At 42.2% G+C, this 23792-nt stretch overlaps 1 protein-coding gene across 3 annotated transcripts; it reads right to left on the bottom strand.

Moving 5' to 3' along the window:
- Window positions 1-221: 221 nt before the first annotated feature.
- LOC118399177 (sodium channel subunit beta-1-like) lies at window positions 222-11861 on the bottom strand. 3 transcript variants are annotated; one of them, XM_035795040.2, is made up of 7 exons: window positions 11605-11861; window positions 10610-10693; window positions 10212-10451; window positions 9892-10058; window positions 9087-9324; window positions 8808-8949; window positions 222-6944 (listed from the first exon to the last, which is right to left on the bottom strand). In XM_035795040.2, exons 3-7 carry the CDS (start codon window positions 10258-10260, stop codon window positions 6875-6877), a joined length of 666 nt encoding a protein of 221 aa, XP_035650933.1. In that variant the 5' UTR covers window positions 10261-10451; window positions 10610-10693; window positions 11605-11861; the 3' UTR covers window positions 222-6874. The 3 variants fall into 3 exon arrangements, with proteins under 3 accessions (XP_035650933.1, XP_035650931.1, XP_035650932.1); XM_035795038.2 differs by lacking the exon at window positions 10610-10693 and having other exon boundaries at window positions 11520-11861; XM_035795039.2 differs by lacking the exon at window positions 10610-10693.
- Between the last annotated feature and the right edge of the window lie 11931 nt (window positions 11862-23792).

The following is a 23792-nucleotide window of genomic DNA, read 5'->3' as shown; positions in this document are numbered from 1 at the left end:
AATTTATGCAGAAATCCAGGTAATTCCAAAAGGTTCACATACTTTTTCTTACCACTGTATATACTGTTTACAGGAAACGTTATACCTAAATTGATGGGTATTTTGCTGTAGCAGTTTGATTGAAATGTTTTGGCGTTCTTATAGACAGCTGTAATTGCACTATGATATTTAAATAATGAAAATTAAAAGTTCAATATTAAAAATGGCCAATATTCACATAATTGATTTTATGATTTTATTTGTCATTATAATCACATAACATTGTACATTGTAGGCCTATGTATTCATTACATTTACATTTAGCAAGACCAAATTAACTGAGAAGACATCATAGTCGATCACATTCTATTATAAATACCTTTTGAAGCTTAGTACATTTCATGATGATTGTGCATAATTTATAAGACATACAACAGGTGGAGTGGATGGATTGATTTACGTTTTCTTTAATCGCTTTGGTACTATTTTCATAAGCATGTGGTGAATTTTCCAAACTTAAGTACAAGACTCTAAATTGACAACACTTGTACTACCCCCTATCTTATGTTCAGAACCTTTGATTGTGCATTCATTGGGGTCTTTCGCCCCTGAGTCATTCATGCAAAAAGTTCTATGAAATACTAATACTTGCTTAGTCAGCAATACCTCAGATAATGTTCACTATTTAGTCATTTTAACTACTATTAAATCCATTAGCAAATAATACAAGATACAAATGTCAAAACAGTTGTTTTTAAGGTGATGAATAGAGTGAAATGGTAAATATGATTTTCCATGCAGTTTGACTATAACTTGACATGTAACATTTTTAAATTATTTGTATTCAATGGCACGTTGTGAGCATGTTGAGAACTATGTCAGTCTTACAGTTTCATTACATACATACACTACATGACCAAAGGTATGTGGACACCTGCTCGCTCGTCAAACATCTCATTGCAAAAGCATGTGCATAAATATGAAGTTGGTACCCACTTTGCTGCTATAACAGCCTCCACTAGTGAGGTCTGGCACTGATGTTGGGCGATTAGGCCTGGCTCGCAGTCAGCGTTCCAATTCATCCAAAAGATGTTCGATGGGGTTGAGGTCAGGGCTTTGTGCAGTTCAGTGAAGTTCTTCCACACCAATCTCAACAAACCATTTCTGTATGGATCTCGCTTTGTGCACAGGGGCATTGTCATGCTAAAAGAGGAAAGGGCCTTCCCCAAACTGTTGCCACAAAGTTGGAAGCACAGAATGGTCTAGAATGACATTGTATGCTGTAGCGCTAAGATTTCCCTTCACTGGAACTAAGGGGCCTAGCCCGAACCATGAAAAACAGCCCCAGACCATCCTCCTCCACCAAACTTTACAGTTGGCACTATGCATTGGAGCAGGTAGAGTTCTCCTGGCATCCGCCAAACCCAGATTAGTCCGTCGGACAGTCAGATGGGGAAGCGTGATTCATCACTCCAGAGAAAGCTTTTCCACTGCTCCAGAGTCCAATGGCGGCGAGCTTTACACCACTCCAGCCGTCGCTTGGCATTGCGCATGGTGATCTTAGGCTTGTGTGTGGCTGCTTAGCCATGGAAACCCTTTTCATGAAGCTCCCGACAAACAGTTATTGTGCTGACGTTGCTTTAAGAGGCAGTTTGGAAATTGGTAGTGAGTGTTGCAAACAAGGACAGACAATTTCTACGCACTACGCGCTTCAGCACTTGCTGGTCCCATTCTGTGAGCTTGAGGCCTACCACTTCGTGGCTGAGCCGTTGTTGCTCCTAGACGTTTCCTCTTTACAACAACAGCACTTACAATTGACAGGATTCAGCTCTAGCAGGACAGAAATTTAACGAACTGACTTGGTGGAAAGGTGGCATCCTATGGTGGTGCCATGTTGAAAGTCACTAAGCTCTTCAGTAAGGCTATTCTACTGCCATTGTTTGTCTATGGAGATTTCATGGCTGTGTGCCTGATGTAATACACCTGGCAGCATAGGGTGTGGCTGAAATGTCAGAATCCACTCATTTGAAGGGGTGTCCACATACTTTTGTATAGATAATGTACGTAGGACAAATCATCAGAAATAGGGATATTGTAAAGCAGTTGGCTGTTGTAAAAACATAGCACTACCCCATGCAACATTGCACAAGATCACCTTTTCTACGGGACTTGTCAACTGATACAGTATCACCTCTCTCTCTGCTTGAAATTCATCAGCTTACAGTGTCTCAATGAAATTCAGATAATGAGTGGAATCTATTGTTATATACAACCTAGACCTATGTATTTCAGCAGTGCATTGTACACAGCAGTATAATTCCAAATGGTAGCACATACACTACCGTTCAAAAGTTTGGGGTCACTTAGAAATGTCCTTGTTTTTGAAAGAAAAGCACATTTTTTTGTCCATTAAAATAACATCAAATTGATCAGAAATACAGTGTAGACATTGTTAATGTTGTAAATTACTATTGTAGTTGGAATATCTACATAGGCGAACCAGAGGCCCATTATCAGCCACCATCACTCCTGTGTTCCAACGGCACGTTGTTAGCTAATCCAAGTTTATCTTTTTAAAAGGCTAATTGGTCATTAGAAAACCCTTTTGCAATAATGGTATTACAGCTGAAAACTGTACTGATTAAAGAAGCAATAAAACTGGCCTTCTTTAGACGAGTTGAGTATCTGGAGCATCAGCCTTTGCGGGTTCGATTACAGGTTCAAAAGTGAAGAGTGAAGAGGCGATTCCGGGATGCTGGCCTTCTAGGCAGAGTTGCAAGGAAAAAAGTAATATCTCAGACTGGCCAGTAAAAATAAAAGATTAAGATGGGCAAAAGAACACAGACACTGGTCAGAGGAATTCTGCCTAGAAGGCCAGAATTCCCGAGTCGCCTCTTCACTGTTGATGTTGAGACTGGTGTTTTGTGGGGACTATTTTATGAAGCTGCCAGTCGAGGACTTGTGAGGCATCTGCTTCTCAAACTAGACACTCTAATGTACTTGCCCTCTTGCTCAGTTGTGCACCGGGGCCTCCCACTCCTCTTTCTATTCGGGTTAGGGCCAGTTTGCGCTGTTCTGTGAACGGAGTAGTACACAGCACAACAAGATCTTCAGTTTCTTGGCAATTTCTCCCATGGAATAGCCTTCATTTCTCAGAACAAGAATAGACTGACGGATTTCAGAAGAAAGTTATTTGTTTCTGGCCATTTTGAGCCTGTAATAGAACCTACAAATGCTGATGCTCCAGATACTCAACTAGTCTAAAGAAGGACCGTTTTTTTATTGCTTCTTTAAACAGAACAACAGTTTTCAGCTGTGCTAACATAGTTGCAAAAGGGTTTTCTAATGATCAAATAGCCCTTTAAAATTATAAACCTGGATTAGCTAACACAAGTGACCCCAAACTTTTGAACGGTGGTGTACATGTAGACTGACTCTTTTCGATGTTGTCCTATTGAAGCACACTGGCTGATGGGCAAAAATGATGATGTAGTATCCATATGATTTGTTTTACCTTCCACCATAAATTGATGTCAAATTGATACATTTTGTATATCATTTTTCAGTGTTCAGCAGTTATCAAACTACATACGTTAACTAGGCAATAATTATGTAGTGCCTAGTTAACGTATGTAGTTTGATAACTGCTGAACACTGAAAAATTATATACAAAATGTGGTTCAGTATTTAGCAGTTTTGAGCAGTATGATTAAGTGAATTGTGTTGTTTACAAATAACAAGAAAATCATATCAACAGCAAAGTGAATATTGCATTTTGAAAAACAGTTACTTAGATTGAACATGTATACAAATTGAAAGAGTGATTTGGTGCAGTGAACTAGTGACTTTGAATTTGTTTGTTGTACTCAGTCAATGGGAAATGTGCTTAGAGTTTTGAAACATGATTTTTGTGATTAGAGTTGTGAAAATGTACCACATACTTGTGAAAATTGCACCCAAGTCATTGGGAGAAAAAAAACCTGAAATACAGTGTGTGATAAAGTTATCTTGATAGCCATTCAATCAGATTAATTCTCTAACAATACCTCTTAATATAAATGTACATTAGAGACCGATCATTACAACTGAAAAAAAATACCTTGATGCAAGACACACAATGATTAATTATTTGAATTAGAAACATGCTTTTGTGTGTAAGCACCCCTGAAAAACCATAATCAAAAAAATAAATTTAAAAAAAAGTATATATATGTTTCTCACAAAAGTAGTGTGTATTAGCTGACGATATCCACCTCATTTTTGAAAACTTTTTAAAAACACAGAAACCAAATGCCGAAACTATGGATACAACTTCCTCCATGCTCATTCATGCATGATCACAATTCATATGTGCACCACTAGAAATCCCTGCATTTAATAGTAGGTTTCTGTTAGCTGATACATAATGACAAAATACACCATATTACTGTCCTGCTAATGTGCCTGGACTTTTTAGGCTAAACTGCCTTGGAAAAAAGCATAACTGATCCAGATGGTTGCCCAATCAGACAACCTGGATGCGCTTATTTCAAAATGAATATACATTCTAAATGCCAGGTTTTTAATGGTTATTCAAATGGCAGGCTATTCACTGCCGTTTACAGCGTAGACTAGAGTTTTTACTCACTTGAAAACAATAACATTCTTCATTACATTGTGTTGTTGTAGCCTATACAGGATACATTGCTTGTCCCTACAAAACTGAAACAATAGGGTATCTTTTCGAGCATCGTACCTGGGTACTGGGAGGGAGCGCACACATAGTGTAAACTACCAAGGCTTTATTTTAATGATACACTTTTTTCCCCCTTTGACTGGATATATGCACTGCAGTATTAAGCCTAACATTGGTCTTGTGAATTATGGTCTAATATGCACACGCTTCTAACTTAAGCTATATGGTACATGTCGAGCCAGTCTGTCTTCATTGTTCTGTTGCGAAATTATGCATCTGGCCTCTCCGCTGTCACGGCTATTCCTTTTAAATGTTGTGGAGTCCCAGTAAAAGCCAAAAGCTTGTTGGACACTTGTTTAAACGTATTTTCATTAGCCTACTAATAGCCCATTGGAGTTTAGATGCATGCTTGCTCTTGCTTGCTGAATGTCAAATATGCTACAGCATTAACGGGCGGGGAGATGGAAAAGAGCAGTCCATATTTATAGTAGGCTACTCCTATTTTAACACCGGGCTACATCCTGACAAAATAGGTCTACACCATATGAGTGGCCTGCTAATGTATCTTTCTGGACCTTATACACTGTTGAGGATAGACCCAAATTGATCCAAAATGGTTGTATAATCAGGCCCACGCTGTTGACCTATGCAGTTATTTCGGCATGTGTGCGCAGTTATTCAGATTAGCCCACATCACTGCAGTTTACAGCCCACGGACAATAGTTTCGTATTCACTGAATAACAATAATTCATCCCTCATTGCACTGCGTTGTTGTAGGCCAGGTATAATGATTTTCTTGTCTTAAAAACGTAGGCCTGGGACTAATCAATAGTGGAGCTTTGCGTGCCTGGGGACAACGGAGCGCAGCCTGCTGGAACGCACTACAGATCTGCCATATCATAATTTGTTAATTTATTTTTCTCGGACTTTGACAGGTAACTATTTAGCCTATAGTTTAATATTTAGCTAGTGAATGGCCTAATATCTAGCTAATATTTCGCTTCTTTATTCCGGCTAAACATCAATAGCCTCTCTCTTCCAGTTGTTCCCGTGCGCAACAGGCTGCAAGCCTCTCCGAAATAGGCCATTCCTCTTCGTGTGAAATCCCAGTGAAAGTTAGTCTATAAAAGCTATAGACATTTTGATTTTTTTAATACTAGGCCTAATAGTTTATTCGGGGAAAGAAGCATGATTGTTCTTGCTAATCGCTGAATGTAAAACAGGCCATACAACAGCATAGAAAATTCATGTCGAGGAAAATTGAGGGAAAGTGCATTGGTGTGATTACTTTTGGCCAGTTATGATACGATTGTTGCACTGATGCATTGCAAATAGTTGCACAGAACATACAGAGACGAGCACAGTGAAAAAGAAGACCCAAAGGAATTGACAACCATTACAAAAATGGAAATCACTTGCAAACCACTGGAGCAAAAAGGCAATGGCATGCAGTACAATATGTGCAGGCTAAATGGCATTTGTTGTTGAATTGCTACATTTAAACACAAGTTACTATATCATTTTACACTAGGCCTACATGTACATTGAAGTAGCCTATTATTTGCAGCTGACAATGAACACACCCTAAAAGTACTGAATGGTCACTGAACCAGCAGCCTGTCTGTGTGTTAGAGACCTCGTGAATGGTCTTGTGTTACCACCTTATCAATAGGCAGCCTGCAGTAGACTGCTTTGATCAGTTGATTGACAGGTGTAGGACTGTAGAATGATAAACGATCAGCTTTCCTCTAGGATGGAAGGAAGCTCACCAATGTTTTATAGTTATGTAGCCAATAGTTTATCATTGTAGTCAACATTAGAGTTATTGGCTTGGTGGATGGCCCAGGCCTTAGTTAACTCTACCACAACAGAACCAGCCTACTAGAAGATCTAGCTAACATTAGAGCACTTGAATCAAATAAAAATAAAATACTTATACACTTACTTAAAACTGTTTACTTGACTTTTATACTCTATGAATTGACTCTTTCAAATAATTGACTCTGGAAAGTTTGCCACCAGCACGCTGCAGTAGGGATATAAAGTGGAAGTCGAATCCATCACATACATTGTTTGGCTGTGTGCCCATTGCAAATATCACTCTCCGATACTTGAATTTTGTAGGCTACTATGTGCTGTGCTGCATTTCCATTGTTTATGCTTTGAGTTTACGTATCCTTTAACTTGCTGATAACAGTTTTTTTCATGATATAACTGTTTTATTCTGCCACTTGCACTCCTGCACAGTTATCTTTACTCTCCGAGGCAATAGCTAAATATTCTGCATTCCTGGAAAGAAAAGAGAAAGAGAAGTGGTTAGAATATTGTCTGCTTGTTATCTCAAAACCTGAGCGATAGCATCCCATAGACATAGATAGAGGATTTTAGTGCCCAAAAGCCCATTTTAGCATGGGCAGAGCCATTAAGAGCGTTCACCCTTTTGATGTAGTCAAATGGGTGGGACTTCCTATGGGTTAAGGAAGGATCACATAATTCCAACAGGAGGATTAATTATACTTGTGAGCAAACATTCCATAACTGCAGATGCCTTGTCTTTATACCTGTTCAAACAACACCCTCCAGGGGGCACTATGCACCCTTTCAGTTTCTTTATCAACTCATAGAAGTAGCAGAAGAAGAAGATTGACTACTTCAAAATGGAAATGGCCCAAATGGCACCATCCATGCTCTGACAGATGCCATAGTGGGACAGATACAATGTTGCTTCCTCTAACTATCTCTATGTTTCATCCTATCCTCAATCATTCATCTCTCCATTCATGCTTTATTCGTCTATCTATAACCATTCTAATCACTGTCATTACTTAAAGAATTTCAATAAATCAAATACATTTTATTGGTAGCATATATATATATATATATATAACATATATTATGCAGATGTGATCGCAGATGCAGCGAAATGCTTATGTATCTAGCTCCAACAATGCAGTAATACAAAACAATACAAAATAATAATACCCCCCAAAAAGAAAGAAATTAAGAAATATCAGAACAAGCAATGTTAGATTCCAGAATATAAAAGTACTGTAATGTATATGATGTGTATACATTATGGACAGTATATGAACAGGTGTGGACAGCAGTAGTTACAGTGCATATAGGATGAGCCTATATAAACAGTATGAAACATTATTAAAGTGACCAGTAATAAATTCAACTACACAGCATATCTCCTACTATTCCTACGTCTATTCCTTCATAACCTCTTTATCAATCCACTTAGCCCTCTAACCTCTCTATCCATCCAACAACCCCTCTAACCTTCATTCAACACGCCATCCTTTTTTCATTCATCCATCCATAACTTCCTTTATCCTTCCATGAAGCAACCATCCATAGAACTTAAGTAAACAGACTTATTGCTTTAATGTAGCAAAGCGAAGCAAGCAGTGTCAGCTGAGCTAACATTCAATCAAAGACTGACCATCATTTATTTTAATGGCAGCTTATTCAGTTTGGCCATTCAGCAGACATCATCGCTTCAAACTGCAGCGCGCTTGCCAACCAGCCCCCCTGCCTCCACCTGCTTTGGTTCTGTCCTTCTAGAACCCTACCTATAGCTTGGTTTTGATCATTTAAATTCACTCAGAACTTTCCCCAAGTTTTGCACCCCACGGAGAACAGCCTGAACACCAAGGCCATATCTATTATCATAAACATTTTTATGTTCCGTGAAATATAATGTCAATGGAATACATGAGTTTCCTCCTGACACAAATATATTTCACTCCTTTACCTTCTATTCAGCTTTAAGCAATTTAAACATTTTACACAACTACAAAACAGTTCTAGACTGCTGAAGCAAGCAAAATGTTGTACCTTCTTTGGCTTTTCTAGAGGGGCAAATGTGACGATTGAGGGACAGAGGGATGGGAAGAGTGAGAAAAGGGAGTGGCAAAGAAGACGAAGATAGAGAGAAAGACTGAGTACAGGAAGAGAATATTGAACAAGGAACAACAAGGAATTGCACTACTCAGCACTATGGAAGAGAGGAGAGAACACAAAACAACAGGATGAACAGGTACAGAACAGACAAGGACAGTGAGATTATGTAAAGGGAGACAATAGAGGACCAAAAACAAAAGGATACAGCTGCAGGAGAGGAAGTAGGGTTACAGTGTTACTTACGCGCTTTCTCTTATTGCTTCCTCTCCTGCAGCTGAGATCTTTCTGAAGCAGTATACCATCTCTATGTAGAGCCAAGCCTGTAGCCCGATGATGGACACGTACATCATCACCTCAGAGACTATGGAGGCTGTCCCTCTGGTGGCTAGAGAGAGAGATGGCGAGAGAGAGGGTGGGAGTCAAAGCACTCAAAAATGCAACCACATAGGCTCTCAGCACTTACAAAGGCCTTAAAAGCTTTAAATTGCATACAAAACATTAGTCTGTATAGTAATACTGAACCTTTAGCCACCACTTTCAGGTGCACAAGCTTGCTGACAACGGTCTGGTATTCGTAGAACTCGTACGTCAGGAGCCGGTGGAAGAAGCAACGGTAGGTGCCCGAGTCATTGAAGGTGACATTGAAGACGTAGATGGACGCATCCTGTATGTCTTGGCTCCTCTTACTGCCGTTCCAGTCCACGCGGTCCTCAAAGCGCTCATCCACAATGTGGGGGCCCTCCTCATTGTAATTATATATCTAATGACACAATGACATCTGGGTTGTTTACCTGGCATTGAAAATCTCTCCGGTTTCACTTCCTAGATCGCCACCCGTATCTGGCAACATCCAAGTTGATAGACTCAAAAGGATACAACTGTGTTTTGAGAGAGGTTCTTTGAGTAGGAAAGTATACTCAAAGTTCCATAAAGTAGCTATGATCCTATCTGCCCATCAGCTGTCTCAGTTGCCCTTGTGATCTCTGAGATCTAAAATGGCATCCAGATTAATTCCAATGGAACCGCACTCAAAACTCTGCCATATAATGTAGTTGAGCATTGTGGTGTGTGCATATGTGCGTGCATACCTTTTGTGTGTTGTGCCTTGTGATTGTGTGCTCAGGGATGGGCTCTGGGCCATGTGGCGTAAGACAGTATTGTCTAGAGGACTACTGCTGGCATACTCTAAACCGACTGCAGACTATAGTGGCAGCATGTTTTGTGTGGGCACCAGAGCAAACAAAACCTCGACCCTAATCCTACAATCTACTGCAGTTTGTAGTAATTTGGAATACTATAGCAATCATAATCAGTCTCAGATACTCACATGTGCATAGTCAGCTTCCCCTTTGGCCTTGAAATACCAGTCGACCGTGGCAGAAGCCTCCACCTCGGGCCTCATCTTACAGGAGATGCAGCCCAGTTTGAACCCTTTGCCTGCAACGGCCTCAGTGTCCGAGTCCACCTCTGAACAGGCCCCATGGCACAGGGACACTGTTGTTGAGAGGAGAGATGCTATTTATACTTAATATTTTGATATTATAAATGGGTAGCTTCACAATTCAACAGTACACAGAAGAATATCCATATATTGAAAGATATTGTCTATTAATGGTCAACTCCACTAAGGTGGTCAACTCCACGTACCAAAGAGGGCACAAAGCAGAGACAGGAGCAGCAGCCGCACAGCAGACATGTCCTCGGGTGTAATGTAGCAATGATAGTACAGATCCTAGGGCTGAGAAGCCCCAAAAGCTATCAAAAAATATCCCAACAGTCTCTTTGAACACTTGAGAGTATGATATTCCTTTGAGACGTTATCCAGAAAGACTTTGTTTGAGCAAAGTAAGAAATGGTAGGGACTGAAGTTGCTTCCTCCGAAATGACCTTAGAAATAACAAAAATAGGAGTCCCAACATCTTCAATAATACAATTGACGTGTGTTAAATTCCTTCAACCAACACTTGATATTATAATAATATATGCCATTTGGCAGATGCTATTATCCAAAGCAACTTAGTCATGCATGCAAACATTTTACTCACTGGTGTTCCCGGGAATAGAACCCACAATCTTGGTGTTGCAGGCGCCATGCTCGTTGTGCCATGCTCTTAGTGCCATGCACTTCTCTTTAAATGGAAACAATCTTCTTATCAAAGACTATTGCATTAATGAATTGACATTGTTACTACCGTTCTCATATGCTTTTTCATGCAGGATACATGCAAGTTTAACCATTAATATTGGTTTACAATTCATGTTTTTTAGGAAAACTGGCGCTTGATGATTTCAATTCAATAAAGTGCAAATATAAGGCCAATAGGCCAAGGAGAGACTTTCTAGAGAACAAACATAATACACAATACAGGCTAAGAGTGCTAATCTAATATACAGTCGGCCTATTTAAAAGCCTCCCTTAAAAAGATGACTGCAGCCAATATACACGTTTTTTTCCCCCCCAATTTAAATCTAGCAAATAAAAGTGCTTCACTTCTTTGGCTTGAATCAACAAGTTAAACATGGGTTACACTGTTTAATGCAACATTGATCTGATTACTGCTGTTACAAAAGAGCCTACACATCCCTAAACTATAGCTATGATTATGGTTCGTTTTTTCTATTGTTCCAGATCTTTGTTGATACAGTGTTTACAAATCTATACCCTGGCCTGGGATTATCAGTTCCCTGAAGTCCTAATATCAAATACACTGAGCTATTATTATCTTTACAGGCTATTTATACCAACTGTAGTCTGATGTTCTATTCGAATAATAGGCCTACTTCTAAATTACATTGACACGGTTATATATGACAGTTATTTGAATAATCTGTCGACATTATAGGTCTTCGGTTATTTTAATAGGCTACTGTAAAATCGCAAGCCACTGCATAGGCTAAATTAATAATTAATTGCATGCCAGAAGAAAGAAGGCCTAGGCTACATAAGCAACATACCGATTATATATTTTTTTTTTTAGGAACACTGTAAATGTGGTATTGCGCTATTTGGTTTAAATAATCATCATTTGCGTTGTCTCACATTTTACTGTCCTCACGTTGTCCCTTCTGAACAAAATTGCCTCCTTATGCCGATCTGTCCTTTTTCCGGGGAAATGTAGGCTATCTGTTCCTTCTGATGGATTATTATTATTGATTCTTTTGAGTGGCAAAAATTATTCCACCCATCAAATGATCCTGGATTTGTAGGCCTAGAAGAGCTGTTTCTCCCAGGGTTGCATTGCGAATAATAGACTTCTCGCCCCCTGTCTGTCGTTATATATTTTTTTACCGCAGTGCATTTGGTTGCAGCATCCTCCAAACAGGACACCTGTGTGAAGCTAGCCACAATAAGGATTAGCCACAATAGCGGAATGAGCTTCTCCTTCAGAATAAAGGACCTCCATTAGAAGTGATTCAAATGGATCCAAATACTGGAATCATGCCATATTTGGACTAGATAGGCCTAATGCTAAATAAGGTTGGAATGCTGTTTTATAAATTCAACAAAAGACAATAATTAGTGAATTTGACACAATGTTATAAAGAATCTGTAGAAATCACACTGTGGATGTATTAGACTTTAGAATTGCATTACTTGGTGACACTGACAGATTACAATTCTGAAGAGTTTACACAAATATTATATTAGGGAACTTTAACTGTGGTAAATCACCTCACAATACAGCGTATTGTGCGTATTGACAATCATATTGCAATGTACAGCCTTACCTATGGATCTTGGGATCTTGGGTTCCACATGAACCCTTTAAAGCATGACAAATGGTTATAGATGCTTTGTAACACCCACAGCCTACTCAGTGACACACACAGAACACAACTATTAGGGAACGTTAAAGAGCAACTGTCCCTTGAAACCAACTAATCCCTTTGAAAAAGTTCTATGTAGCATTGACTTGAGTCAGAAAACATTATTCTAGGGTCAAAATTGACTACCACGTGTAAATAGGATAATTTTGGTCATAAAGTCAGTCTTATCTAAACAGAGTTTTGAACCTCATTGAGTCACAACAAGAAAATTCAGATTGGGATTGGATTACAATTATGTCAACAAATCCTGCCCCCTTTTGCCAAACTCCACGTGCAAATCGCCCCTCTGCCCACTCGCTTCCCTTCATTGGGGGAGTTCTATTACACTGGCCCGGGATGCACCGGGAAATGGCCCGTCATGTCATTTGGAGCAAGCAGGGAGTGAGGAGCGCTCTCTCACATTAGGCTAATCTGCGCCACTCGGTCATGATGTCAACAAGGCAGCTAGTTGCATCATCCAAAAACATCTCCCACTTTAAATTAGCACTACATAAATGTGTTACAAAGCATCTATTACCATATTTCATGCTTTAAAGGGTTCATAAACGTGGCATAACACAGTGAAATAATCACCCATTATGTCGAATATGATTTAAACATGTTCCTGCCTTTTCTTGTGAGTTTTTCCTAGCCACTGTGCTTCTACATCTGGATTGCGTGCTGTTTGGGGTTTTAGGCTGGGTTTCTGTATAAGCACTTTGTGACATCTGCTGATGTAAAAAGGACTTTATAAATACATTTGATTGATTGATTGACATGACTATGAGACGTGGCTGTATCTAGGAGGATTTTTATTTAGCTGAGCCTGTTAGCTAGCTACATTTGATTGAAATAACGATTGCGGTAGCTATGCAATCTAACTTAACACTTAACTATTACACAGTTTTTCACTGTCCAGTGGCACCACAAGTGGGCAGTTGATTTGCAAACTCATCATATGTGCGCTTACTACACTGAAGATGGCGTCGACAGAGATGGCAGCATCGCGACTAGCTCTTAGGAAACTTTGCAGTATTTAGCTTTTTTATGTACAATTTTTGACATTATTAGCTCAGGAAATGTTTTGTGTCATTACATACAGCCGGAAATAACTATTGGATATTAGAGCAGCGGTAACTCACCAGAACTACCAGCATTACGACCAGGGATATGACTTCCCTGGAGCAGATCCTTTGTTCACTCCCCCCAGAGCAATTAAAGTTATTCCAGAGGCCGACCCAAAACATTGCCGGTGGAGGAGAGGCACTCGAGGCGGCCTGCTGGTTCGACTTAGGAGGGGCGCATACCACCCACCGCTTCCGAGTATATTACTCGCTAATGTTCAGTCCTTGGATACCAAAGTTGATGAGCTTAGAGCAAAGATTTCTTTCCAGAGAGACATCGGGGCCTGTAACATACTTTGTTTCACAGAAACATGGCTCTCGGGATACTCTGTCAGAGTCGGTAAAGCCAGCAGGAGTCTCAGTACATCGCGCAGACAGGAATAAATATTTCTCCGGGAAGCAGAAAGGCAGAGGGGTGTGTTTCATAATTAACGACTCATGGTGCAATTCTAGGAACATATAGTAACTCAAGTCCTTTTGTTCACCCGACCTAGAATACCTCACAATTAAATGCCGACCATATTATCTCCCAAGAGAATTCTCCTCCGTCATTGCCATGGCGGTTTACATCCCACCTGAAGCCGATCACTCAACGGCTCTCAAAGAGCTTCACTGGACTTTATGCAAACTGGAAACCACGTATCCCGATGTTCATTTATTGTAGCTGGGGATTTTAACAAAGCAAATCTGAGGATTAGGCTGCCAAAGTTCTATCAACAAATCGATTGTACTACTCGCGCTGCTAAGACTGTCGACCATTGCTTTTCAAACTTCCAGAATGCTTACAAGGCCCTCACCCGCCCTACTTTTGGCAAATCTGACCATGACTCCATCTTGCTCCTCCCGTCCTATAGGCAGAAACTCAAACAGGAAGTACCCGTGCTTCGAACAATTCAATGCTGGTCTTACCAATCGGAATCCACGCTTCAGTATTTTTTTGATCACGTGGACTGGGATATGTTATGGGTAGCTTGTGAAAATAATCTGGATGCATACACGGATACAGTGAGTGAGTTTATCAGGAAGTGTATAGAAGATGTAGTTCCCACTGTGACTATTAATAAAACCTACCCTAACCAGAAGCCGTGGATAGATGGTAGCATTTGCGCGAAACTGAAAGCGTGAACCACCGCATTTAACAATAGCAAGGTGACTGGTAATATAGCAGAATATAAACAGTGTAGTTATTCACTCCGCAAGGCAATCAAACATGCTAAATGTCAGTATAGAGATGAAGTGGAGTCGCAATTCAACGACTCAGATACAGACAGTGGCAGGGACTACAGACAATCACGGACTACAAAAGGAATACCAGCCACATTGCCGAGACCGACATCTTGCTTCCGGACTGGCTTTACACATTCTTTGCACACTTTGAGGATAACACAGTGCCACGACGCGGCCCGCTACCTAGGACTGTGGGCTCTCATTCTCTGTGGCTGACGTCAGTAAAACATTTAAACATGTTAACCCTCGCAAGGCTGCCGGCCCAGATGGCATCCCTAGCCGCATCCTCAGATCATGCGCAGACCAGCTGGCTCGTGTGTTTCGGGCATATTCAATCTCTCCCTATCCCAGTCTGCTGTCCCCACATGCTTCAAGATGGCCACCATTGTTCCTATACCCAAGAAGGCAAAGGTAACTGAATGTAATTACTATTGCCCCATAGCACTCACCTCTGTCATCATGAATTGCTTTGAGAGACTAGTCAAGGATCATATCACTTCCACCTTACCTGACACCCTAGACCCACTAGACCCACATTTGCTTACAGCCCCAATAGATCCCCAGACGATGCAATCGCCATCACTCTGCACACTGCCCTATCCCATCTGGACAAGAGGAATACCTATGTAAGAATGCTGTTTATTGACTATAGCTCAGAATTAAACACCATAGTAGGAAGGTAGGAAACATCACCTCCACTCCGCTGATCCTCAAAACACACTTCACAAGGGTGCAGGCTCAGCCCCCTCCTTTACTCCCTGTTCACCCATGACTGCGTGGGGGGGACATCCCAGTGGCAGATGAAGGAAGGGTATTATGGGCATACTCGACCCAGGGTAATTGAGATGACCAAGAAGTGGGATCAGAGGAGACAAGACAACGCAGCGTGGACTCCATCTTCTGGTTGGCTCTCTCTGCCTGACCATTAGATTGTGGGTGAAATCCAGAAGTGAGACTGACTGTAGCTCCAATGGCCAAACAGAAGGATCTCCAGACAGCAGAGGTAAACTGAGGACCACGGTCAGAAACAATGTCACTGGGCAATCCGTGGACCCTGAAAACCTCCCTAACGAGGATCTTGGACGTCTCCGTGGCAGATGGAAGCTTGGAGAGAGGGACAAAATGAGCAAACTTGCTGAATCTGTCCACAATGGTCAGAATGACAGTGTTCCCAACAGAAGGGGGCAATCCCGTGACAAAATCCAGGGCCAGATGCGACCAAGGTCGCCGAGGAATAGGTAGGGGGTGAAGAAGCCCAGAGCTGGGCCGATTGGTACTTTTGTTCTGAGCACAAACAGGACATGCGGCAACAAACCTCCGGGTATCTTCACCCATGGCAGGCCACCAAAATCGTCTGCGCAGTAGCGCCATAGTCCGAGCAACGCCAGGGTGACAAGCTATCTTGCTGGCGTGGGACCACTGAAGAACAGCAGAACGGACCGACTCAGGCATGAACAACCGACCGGGTGGACCGTTACCGGGCCGGGCTGCGTCCGAAGGGCCGCCATCACATCCTCCTCAATCCTCCATGTAACGGCTCCCACGACAAGGTTCTGGGGAAGAATCGTCTCAGTCTTGGCCCCACTCTCATCCGTCTTGGAGAACATCCGGGACAAGGAGTCCGCTTTGCCGTTCTTCGACCCTGGTCGGAACGTCAGGGAAAAATTGAAGCGTCCAAAAAACAAAGCCCACCTGGCCTGACGGGAGTTGAGATGTTTAGCCGATTGCACGTAAGCCAGATTCTTGTGGTCAGTCCAGACCACAAACGGTTGCTCCGCTCCCTCCAACCAGTGACGCCACTCCTCCAAGGCAAGCTTTACAGCGAGAAGCTCCCGGTTACCCACATTGTAGTTTCTCTCAGCTGGTGAAAGACGACAAGAGTAGAAGGCGCAGGGATGGAGTTTACCGTCAGTGGAGCTACGCTGGGACAGGATGGCGCCCACCCCCACATCAGACGCGTCCACCTCAACAAACTGACGGGAAGTGTCACGTTGAGAGATAATCGGCGCGTTGGTGAATCGGCTCTTCAAGTTCAGAAATGCTCGGTCTGCCTCAGGAGTCCAACAGAAAATTCTGGTGCAAGACGTCAGAGCAGTTAAAGGGGCGGCCACCCGGCTGTAATCACGGATAAACCTCCGATAGAAGTTTGCAAATCCCAGGAATCTCTGGAGCTGCAATCTCGTACCGGGCCGGGCCCAATCCCGAACCAACCAAACCTTCTCTTGGTCCATCTTGATCTCACCCCTGGAGATGATGTACCCGAGGAAGGATGTAGTGTGGTTGTGAAAATCACACTTCTCTGCCTTCACAAACAGACGGTTCTCCAATAACCGCTGCAGGACCTGCTTAACGTGCTTGATGTGGCTGGAAAGCTCCTTGGAGAAAATCAGGATGTCATCCAGGTAAACGAACACAAACAGACCGATCATATCCCTCAGCACGTCATTCACCAAACCTTGGAACACTGCTGGAGCGTTGGAAATTCCAAACGGCACTCGAAATGTCCCATAGGTGTATTGAATCCAGTCAACCACTCGTCCCCCTCTTTGATCCGAACCAGATGATACGCATTGCGTAGATCAAGCTTCATAAACACAGTAGCACCCTGTAAAGAATCGAAAGCGGAGCTCATCAAGGGCAAGGGGTACTTGTTCTTGACCGTAATATCATTCAACCCCCGATAATCAATACACGGTCGAAGAGAGCCATCCTTCTTACTCGCAAAAAAAAATCCAGCTCCCAGGGGTGATGACGAGGGACGAATGAGACCTGCAGCAAGAGACTCCTTTATGTAGGTCTCCAGGGCTTCCCGCTCAGGTCGAGAAATACTGTATAACCGTCCCTTGGGAAAGGCAGCTCCAGGGAACAGCTTAATTGTACAATCATCGGTGGGGAGGAAGTGACTGAGCTTTCTGCTTACTGAAAACCTCACCCAACTTGTGATATGTTTCAGGAACCAGGGACAAATCAGGAGGAGCAGACTCACTGACCTGACTGCGGACTGCATGAGAACAGGCGGTCCTGAGGCAGTTAGCATGGCACTCAATGCTCCAACTAGTTACCTTACCAGTCACCCTACCCTATCGAACGAAGGATTGTGTTCTCTTAGCCAGGGGTATCCAAGAACCAGAGGAACATGGGGGGGAAGGCAAAATGAAAAAATAAATAACCTCTGAATGATTCCCCGACAACAACATCTTAACCGGTTCAGTCCTCATAGTGATCCGTGCCAGACTACTGCCGTTCAGAGTGGTTGCTTCAATGGCTTCCGGCAATTGCTCCTTTGAAAGCCCCAGCTGTTCCACTAAGTCGGCATCAATGAAGCTGTCATCGGCACCTGAATCGATGAATGCATTCATCGCTAAACTCTGATTCTTATTTATGAGGGTAGCAGGAAAACGAGGTCTGACAGGACTCTTGAGAGGTTGAAACTGGCTCGCTAACAAACCTCCCAAACTTAACGAGCCGAGCAGTTTAATGGGAGCTGAGGACAAACGGAGATGTAATGTCCCGAGCTACCACAGTAGAGGCAGCTGTTGGTCTCACGTCTACGTTGGCGCTCGTCTTTAGTCAACCCGTGCCGCCCCACTTGCATAGGTTCGGGATCTGGCGGCAGGATAATTAGAGTAATGTGGAAAATGATCAATCCGTTCTGGTCCACTTCCTGACCCGAATGGTAACCGAGTCTCAGATTGATTAGATGGACCCCACTGCTTCTCCCTCCTTCTCTCTCGGACTCTATTATCTACCCGAATAGCTAAGGTGACCAAACTATCTAGGTCACTAGGCTCTGGATAGGAGATCAGCTCGTCCTTGAGTTGCTCCGACAACCCCTGGTAAAAAAACGCCTGTAGTGATTCCTCATTCCAACCACTCTCCACAGCCAATGTCCTGAATTCTATCACAAAGTCTGCCACACTGCGAGCTCCTTGGCGAAGAGAGAACAAACGTTTAGCTGCGTCCTTACCTCGGACTGGATGGTCAAAAAGCTTTCTCATCTCTGCCGTGAAACCCTGGTATGACGTCATGCATGTGTCCCGTCGTTCCCAAACAGCTGAAGCCCATTCCAGAGCTCTACTACGCAGCAGCTCAATAACAAAAGCTATCCTAGCCTTATCTGTGGCGTAAGAGTAGGGCTGCAGATCAAAAACTAACCCACACTGTAAAAGAAATGAACGGAATCCTCCCAGATCTCCCTCGTACTTCTCCAGTGTCGGAACCTTGGGTTCACAGAAGGAAACCGCACCAGACACGGCAGGTGAGATGGGTGAAACAGGTGGTGAATGAATCGCCGGCAAACTGAGCTGATCCTGGATTTGTGTCAAGCTTGCAGATAAGTTCTGGATTGAACCCGCTATCTCCTGTAGCGCCGTCTGGTGTTGTCCCAATGTCTTCCCCTGCTGGGTAATGGCATGGCAAACGGAGTCCAGGTCCGCTGGGTTCATCCTTGGCCGAATCCAGAAGCAGACTAGGACAAGGAGAGTAGGAAGAAGGTCCGTATTTATTTACAAGTGAATGTGAATGGGTAGATATATTCAGGTGGCGTAGCGGGCAGCGGTGGTGAGTTGATGGGAGTAAATAGGTGGATCCAATGGGGTAGCGGAATCCTCCGACGACCAGGCGGGAATGGGGTAAATGATCTGGGTGAGTAACTGAAGACAGAACAAACGGAGGTAAGTTTAAGGCAAGCAATACGTAAAAAACAACTAAACAAATTCTATCCAACTTGAGGCTGATACTATGGCACAACATACTGTTCATGGCTAACGATCCGGCAGGGAACGGATGTCAGGTCAGAGCTTTTGAAGGGGAGAGGTGATGTTCAGGACAGGTGTGCAGATTACTGATGGGATACAGGTGTGGGTGAACATCGATCTCCCAACAAGCTAATTCGCCCGGCAACCAGACAGGGTGCGTTCCAGGACACCGGAAACACACTCCAGGACAGAAACACAGGCAAACACAGACTCAGGAAGCGGGATTCGTGACAATGATAGTGAAAATCTTTGGAGCACCTTAAATTAAGTTTAGGAAAAAAAGGCAAATTCAGTCCATCATTCCTTGAATCAGATGGCTCATTCATCACAAAACCCACTGATATTGCTAACTACTTTAATGATTTTTTAATTGGCAAGATTAGCAAATTTAGGCATGACATGCCAGCAACAAATGCTGACACTACACATCCAAGTATATCTCACCAAATGATGAAAGACAAGAATTGTAAACTTTTGGGAAAAATGGTTTTTGACCAGATACAATGCTATTTTACAGTGAACAAATTGACAACAGACTTTCAGTACGCTTATAGGGAAGGACATTCAACAAGCACAGCATTTACACAAATTACTGATGATTGGCTAAGAGAAATTAATGATAAAAAGATTGGAAGATATGAAGAGGGAACGCAACACCCTGCTACAACTCAACTCCCCGTGGAGTGAAAGAGGTATGGGACTGTAGGTGCGAGTAAGGATGACAAAAGGCTGAGAATATACAGTTTATTAGGAATTTATTCCTTCACACAGTAATATGGGGAAAAGGGGCTAGATGGAACCAAAGCAAAGAAAGTAAATGTCAAAGCCCCCTCTCCTACCTTACCTGCCTACCCACTACTTATCTAACTTAGCACCACCTGGTGCGCTAACCAAAATACAGGGGGTGGTCCGCCCAGGTCTTACCCAGTGTGCATAGACAGAGTATATACTACGGGTATATGTATGCCCGCGGGCCTCTTGCCTAAGCACTCCCCAGGTGCCTTCCCCTTCCCCCCTGGGAACAAATGAAACAGACTATTAAACAATCCACTTCACAACAAAACTGAGAAAAAACTAACTCAGGCCATTAAAGAAGCTCTGACAAAGCAACAAACACAGAACATACCAAAGCTGCTACCAAGAACAACTAAACATAGTACATACTATCTACCAACATGCAGTTAGCTTCAGAATGGGTGGCAAGGAATAAATTAATCCTAAATATTTCAAAAACTAAAAGCATTGTATTTGGGACAAATCATTCACTAAACCCTAAACCTCAACTAAATCTTGTAGTGAATAATGTGGTAATTGAGCAAGTTGAGGTGCCTAAACTGCTTGGAGTAACCCTGGATTGTAACTGTCACGGTCAAACATATTGATACAACAGTAGCTAAGATGGGGAGAAGTCTGTCCATAATAAACCGCAGCTCTGCTTTCTTAACAACACTATCAACAAGGCAGGTTCTACAGGCCCTAGTTTTGTCGCACCTGGACTACTGTTCAGTCGTGTGGTCAGGTGCCACAAAGAGGGATTTAGGATAATTGCAATTGGCTCAGAACAGGGCAGCACGGCTGTACCTGGATGTACACAGAGAGCTAACATAATATGTTTGTCAATATGCATTATGGAACAGCGGGGACTGTGAGGAAACTCAAACACGGGCACAGATATGTGGTCATAGAGTGGTGACCTGAGAGCACTCAATGTGTTGTGAAATCTGTTGTGAATGTATTGTAATGTTTTTAAATTGTATAACTGCCTTAATAGGGCTGGACCAAAGGAAGAGTAGCTACTGCCTTGGCAGCAGCTAATGGGGATCCATAATAAATACAAGTACAAATACCACCTGGTATAAAGGTCCTGGATGGCAGGGAGTTCAGCCCCAGTGATGTACTGAGATTTACACACTACCATCTGTAGCGTCTTGCGGTCGGGTGCCGGATCCTTCAGTGGGATTCTGGAGACGGTTTTGGACACAACATGGACCACCTCTTCCAGTTCAGATTGAGTTAGTGGTTTATTGAGAAACTGCCCTGTCAGTGGATTATAAGACCTGGTGTTGACATTCAACATTCATTAATTAGTTAGGGGTGACATTTCTCTGGCCCATCCCTCAGCTGTATACCTAATGTTGTGGACTGTGATGCTCATTGTCAAAAGTCACACTGGTGTCCTCTTCCTTTTCCACAAAGCTTTGAAAATTAGCTATGCGAGTGTATACTTACTGTTTTCCAATTCAAAATCACACTGGTGTCCTCTTCCTTTGCCACAAAGCTTTGAAAATTAGCTATGCGAGTGTATACTTACTGTTTTCCAATTCAAAATCACACTGGTGTCCTCTTCCTTTGCCACAAAGCTTTGAAAATTAGCTATGCGAGTGTATACTTACTGTTTTCCAATTCAAGTATCGGTTTCTTCTTTGAGTGTCTTTCCCAGATGTTTTTAGAATATTTTTCACTTGTTTTGATGTTTCTATGACAATCAATGAAAAAGGATTGTGAACAAGAGATATAAATGCATTTTTATATGATTTCATTATATCTATAAAATCAAAACTTTACTTTTTATGAAGGATCAAAGGTTGTAAAAGTAGGCCAGACCTTTTTTAGAATAATTAGCAATTGTTTTGATGTTTCTATGACAATCAATGCAAAAGTTATTGCGAACAAGAGATTTGGGCTCCCGAGTGGTGTAGCGGTCTAAGGCACTGCATCTCAGTGCTAGAGGCGTCACTACAGACCCTGGTTTGATTCCAGACTGAATCACAACCGGCCGTGATTGGGAGTTCCATAGGGCGGCGCACAATTGGCCCAGCGTCTTCCGGGTTAGGGTTTGGCCGGGGTAGGCCGTCATTGTAAATAAGAATTTGTATTAACTGACTTGCCTAATTAAATAAAGGTTAAATAAATAAAAAATAATGGTGAATGTCTGATACAAAACCCACCTCTGAAACAACGACCAACCCAGGGCCATAGCAAAACATGTCACAGTTGGTTGCATGGGTTAACGGCATCACCGGCCTGAATCTAATCCAGTCTGGAGAAAGTCCGTTTGTAAAGCATAGAATTAGCTTCCAAATTAGATTATGTTATTTCTTAAAGCTATGTTTATAATTGATGGATGATTACAATTGTTGACCCTGTTTGTCTGTTAGACAAAGTGCCCCGCTGGGTGCCAGACCGATCCCCTGGTCATGAATGGATGCTGGGACCTACCACACAAGAAGGTTAGACCACTCTGAGTCTCTGACGTGTTAGCCAAGGTGGCCCCATTACCACCAGACAAAATGTAGATAGGCACAGTATCTGTATCGGCTGGGAAGGACAATGAAAGATGAAAGCTGCACATTGTTATATTACAGAACACTTCTTCTATGGTATTATGTAAAGGGTTGTTTATTCTGCATGGACCAGTTACTACATTTGAAAGTTATCAAAACACTTAGTTTAGAATATCTACATAAATTCAACAATTGCGTTCTCATATTACTCTGTAGGTTACTGACATACTCAAAGCTTCCTCCAGCATCTAACGATACATCTGCCTGTAGTTATTGAACTCAACATGCAGGAGGTTTGTTTGTTGCGATTGAGTGAGGGGAAACAGCTGCAGGAAAGGCTCTAACAGATGGGTGTGTCTTCGTGGTGGCAAGGACACACTCAAGAAACACCCACAGCAAACCACAAACCAACTCAGGTTTGGCTTCTGTCATAGCCGCCAGCATTTCTTGAGGAGCAAGCCAAAAAATGAGGTCAAATCATTAACTGTGGACAATCACCTCACTATATAGCCTATTGTATGTATTGACGTTCATATTGCAATATACAGCCTTACCTATGGGTCTTGTGTCCATGAAATGGTATCTCAGCCTACTCAGTGACATAAACAGATTACAATTCTGAAGAGTTAACACAAATATTAGTGTATTCATGGGGATCTGTTATTCAGAGCCCCATGAAATGACACCATATAAACATTCTACAGACGCTACTGACTATTCCCTACAATACTTTTACTGTGGCACCCAGAATAGGTTTTGCTCTATAAGCCAACATGTAATCGATATGCAGTGATTCGCATTGGTGGCATTTATGGGACCTTTAAAAGTTTTAAAACCCAAATTTAATGCAAATGTCACTTAAATATGAACAAATGTCAATCCTTATTTTATGTTTAAACAATAATTTACCATAAATTATGAATAAATAAAGGTTATTATATTGACACTTTTCTACTATTTACGTGGGGTACTTTTATTTAGAAATGATTCAACATTTCGCGAACCGGAAGTGTTTTTTTAGTGCTGCTG

The sequence above is a fragment of the Oncorhynchus keta genome, chromosome 20 (genome assembly GCF_023373465.1).
Source record: "Oncorhynchus keta strain PuntledgeMale-10-30-2019 chromosome 20, Oket_V2, whole genome shotgun sequence".
Lineage (NCBI taxonomy): Eukaryota > Metazoa > Chordata > Actinopteri > Salmoniformes > Salmonidae > Oncorhynchus > Oncorhynchus keta.
Note: the sequence above shows the minus strand (reverse complement) of the source record. Positions and strands in the feature narration are given on the sequence as shown.

Excerpts from the sequence above, each read along its gene's own strand:
- LOC118399177 (XM_035795038.2), bottom strand. The coding sequence starts at position 10,260 with ATGTCTGCTGTGCGGCTGCTGCTCCTGTCTCTGCTTTGTGCCCTCTTT. Across the intron at positions 10,059-10,211 it reads TCTGCTTTGTGCCCTCTTTG|TGTCCCTGTGCCATGGGGCC; the intron begins GTACGTGGAGTT and ends TCTCAACAACAG. Across the intron at positions 6,945-8,807 it reads GAAGCAATAAGAGAAAGCGC|GAATGCAGAATATTTAGCTA; the intron begins GTAAGTAACACT and ends TTTTCTTTCCAG.